Below are 3,451 nucleotides of genomic sequence, written 5' to 3' on the forward strand. Positions count from 1 at the left end.
TCACCCACTCACCTACATTTTGAGGTTAGTAACCGCTGCGCTGATATTTTCAGCCTTGGCCACAGGCGTTTTGTGCTCATTAACTTTAGTTTATTCATGCTTCGACAAATATCCTATCCCTATTTGCTTGAGAATGTATGGTATTACAATATGGTAATTGACACAAAATGTTATTGGTTTATCAGGTAGTTTAAAAAAGATACTGTTTTTTTATTTTATTTAGAATGTGAATTACTTTTTTGAGTATGTTACTTACCACATTTTAAAGTAGGTGTTACATATGATTATAAATATTTGTGTTGTCTGTGGTTAAGTGAGGAGCGACGCGCCAGATTTGGAATGGCGGCAATTGAAAATAGAAGCTTGAACTATGCAAACGTCTATTATTTATCAGTGGCGACGAGGATAACGGAACGATATTCGGTGCAGAATAAAGTCTTAAATTATTGTGGTATAGTGCTTTGGGGGTGATTAAAAATGTCTGTTGGGAAAGTTCGAGATTTTGACATAAAAAAATGGGAATTGGTCGGCGTACGTCGATCGTCTCGAAATGTATTTTGTTGCTAACAAAATAGCGGAAGATTTGAAGTTACCAACATTAATAGCTCTTATCGGCGAACCGGCTTATGAGTTACTGTCTACTTTGGCGAGCCCGAGAAAACCATCAACCCTGAAATATAAAGAAGCGGTGGAATTACTGCAAGCACATCTACAGCCGAAACCATCAATTCTCGCGGAGAGGTATAGGTTCCGACAAAGACGCCAATCAGCGGGAGAAACGATAGCTGATTACGTGGCAGATTTGAAAAAGATGTCACGTTATTGTGAATTCAAGATCAATTTAGAAGAAAATTTGAGGGATCAGTTTGTGTGCGGGTTACGTAGCGAATATATACGTCAGAGGTTATTCGCGGAAGATAACATAGATTATCAAAAAGCGCTAGTATTAGCCAATACTCTGGAGGCAGCTGAGCGGGACGCCGGGGCCGTAGAGGGAACGCAGGAACAAACTACCAGCCGGGAACTAAGCGAGAGAATACACAAGTTGGAACTCAATAAATGTTCAGCCTGCGGGGTCAACGGTCATGGGGCACATAACTGTAGGTACAAGGAGTTCGAATGTAGTTATTGTGGACAACCTGGCCATTTACGAAGAGTTTGTAGAAAAAAAGAATTTGATCGTCGCATAAAATCTACGATTTCAAACCGCGGGAATAATGGCGCGCGAGGAAGGTCACGTAGAGGACGCGTGATCGGGTCGAGCGCCTACGGAGCGGGTGTATGGCGGAGCGGCAACATGGCGCGCGGGGGGCGCAGCAACGCTCGCACCGCACGCAGCAACGACGTTACCGACGCGGCGTACTGGCTGAGCGAGCCAGCGATGGATGACAACTCCGGCTCGGAGCAAGACGTTGAGGGTACAAACGAGGAACCGATGTATCAAATGTCACTAACCAACTATAAACCGGTGTGTATAAAGCTTCTAATTAATAATAAAACCTTATCGATGGAGATTGATACAGGCTCTGCGTTATCCTGTATAAGCAAGTCTACGTATAAGGAGCATTTTAAAGAATTACCTTTGAAACCATGTAAAATGAAAGTAAAATTTTATGATGGCTCTGTCATTCAACCAATAGGGTATTTAGAGACTGATGTGCAATATATGAAAAATATGAAGAAACTAGATCTCTATGTGATCGATAAGGGTACTACTAATTTACTAGGTAGACAATGGTTATCGGAATTGAATATTGAGATACCAAAATTTACTAGATGTAACCACATTAAATTATGTAAAAATAAAATGTTTAACGATATCATTTCCAGACATGACAACCTATTCGATGGCACGTTGGGCAAATATACCGGTGAAGAAGTCAAGTTATGCGTGCGGGATGGGACCGAGCCAGTATTTTGTCGAGCGCGCCCCGTGCCTTATGCATTGCTGGCGCGGGTCAATGCTGAGTTAGACGCGATGCTGCGCGCCGGCGTCATCGAGCCCGTTGAACGGTCCGACTGGGCCACACCGCTAGTTATAGCGAGGAAGGGAGACGGTGGAATACGCTTATGCGCGGATTATAAGGTGACACTTAACAAGGCTTTACTGGTTGACAGGTACCCGGTCCCGAAGGTAGAGGACTTATTTAGTAATTTGAGTGGCAATCATTATTTTACTAAGCTAGATTTGTCACAGGCTTACAATCAATTAATTTTGGATGAAACTTCTCGGAACTACACAGTAATTAATACACACAGAGGACTTTTTAAATACAATCGCCTCGTTTATGGTCTCTCTTCCAGTCCGGGCATTTTTCAAAAGTTCATGATGAATCTCTTTAAAAACGTGCAGGACGTAGTCATATTCTATGATGATATTTTAATAAAGAATAAGTCATTAGAATCTCATTTAGAAAGAGTTGAACAGGTTTTTAGTATTTTAGAGAGGAATGGGTTGAAAATAAAAAAGAAAGTGTGAGTTTATGGTAGGCCAAGTAAAATATTTAGGATTCATAATTGATAAACATGGCGTACGGGTAGATGCAAATAAAATAAAACCGATCCTATCTATGCCCGACCCAACTAACGTCTCAGAGTTGAAGTCTTTTTCTCGGTATGGTTAATTTCTATGGAAAATTCATTAAGAATTTGAGTACTCATATTACACCACTTTACGAATTACTTAAGAAAGGTAAACATTGGCAATGGACTAAAACACATAGATATGTGTTCAATAAAATTAAACAACTTCTATGTAGTACTGAAGTATTGACACACTTTGACATATCGCTGGAGAGCATAGTAACATGCGACGCGAGCGCACGCGGGCTGGGGGCCGTGCTGGCACAGCGCGCGTCTGACGGCAGCGAGCGGGTTGTGGCGTACGCATCGCGGGCGCTCACTGCCGCGGAGTTACACTACAGCCAGATACATAAAGAAGCCTTGGCTATAATTTTCGCGGTAGACAAGTTTCATCAGTATCTTTATGGCAGAAAGTTTACACTACCGTACAGATCATAAACCGCTGGTCACAATTTTTGGGCCCCATGCAGGAATACCGAACACGGCGGCGAGTCGTTTACAGCGGTGGGCCATTAAACTATCAGCTTACGATTTTAATATAGAGTACATTCGATCAGATAAAAACACGGCAGATATTTTGTCTAGGTTAATTAGCACTCATAAAGAAGGGGTTATTAGTGAAGAATTAGACACACCTGAACAAACGTATTTACACTTTGCCGCGGAAGCATTGTTATTAGATTATCAAACGTTAAAAAAGAAACCGTTTCGGATAGTGTATTGAGCAGAGTAGCCAGATATATAAACGATGGCTGGCCGGTCGAGGTCGAAATGAAAGAATTAAAACCATATTTTAACCGTAGAAAGGAATTATATATTGAGCTAGGGTGTGTAATGTGGGGACATAGGCTAGTAATTCCTAGTACGT

General features: G+C 41.6%; 1 protein-coding gene across 1 annotated transcript; it reads left to right on the forward strand.

Moving 5' to 3' along the window:
- The first annotated feature begins 317 nt into the window (after positions 1-317).
- LOC113508044 lies at positions 318-1,923 on the forward strand. Its single transcript, XM_026891000.1, has 2 exons — positions 318-1,468; positions 1,831-1,923. Exons 1-2 carry the CDS (start codon positions 551-553, stop codon positions 1,834-1,836), a joined length of 924 nt encoding a protein of 307 aa, XP_026746801.1. The 5' UTR covers positions 318-550; the 3' UTR covers positions 1,837-1,923.
- The last annotated feature ends 1,528 nt before the right edge of the window (positions 1,924-3,451 follow it).

Source organism: Trichoplusia ni, unplaced genomic scaffold, assembly GCF_003590095.1.
Source record: "Trichoplusia ni isolate ovarian cell line Hi5 unplaced genomic scaffold, tn1 tig00003675, whole genome shotgun sequence".
Lineage (NCBI taxonomy): Eukaryota > Metazoa > Arthropoda > Insecta > Lepidoptera > Noctuidae > Trichoplusia > Trichoplusia ni.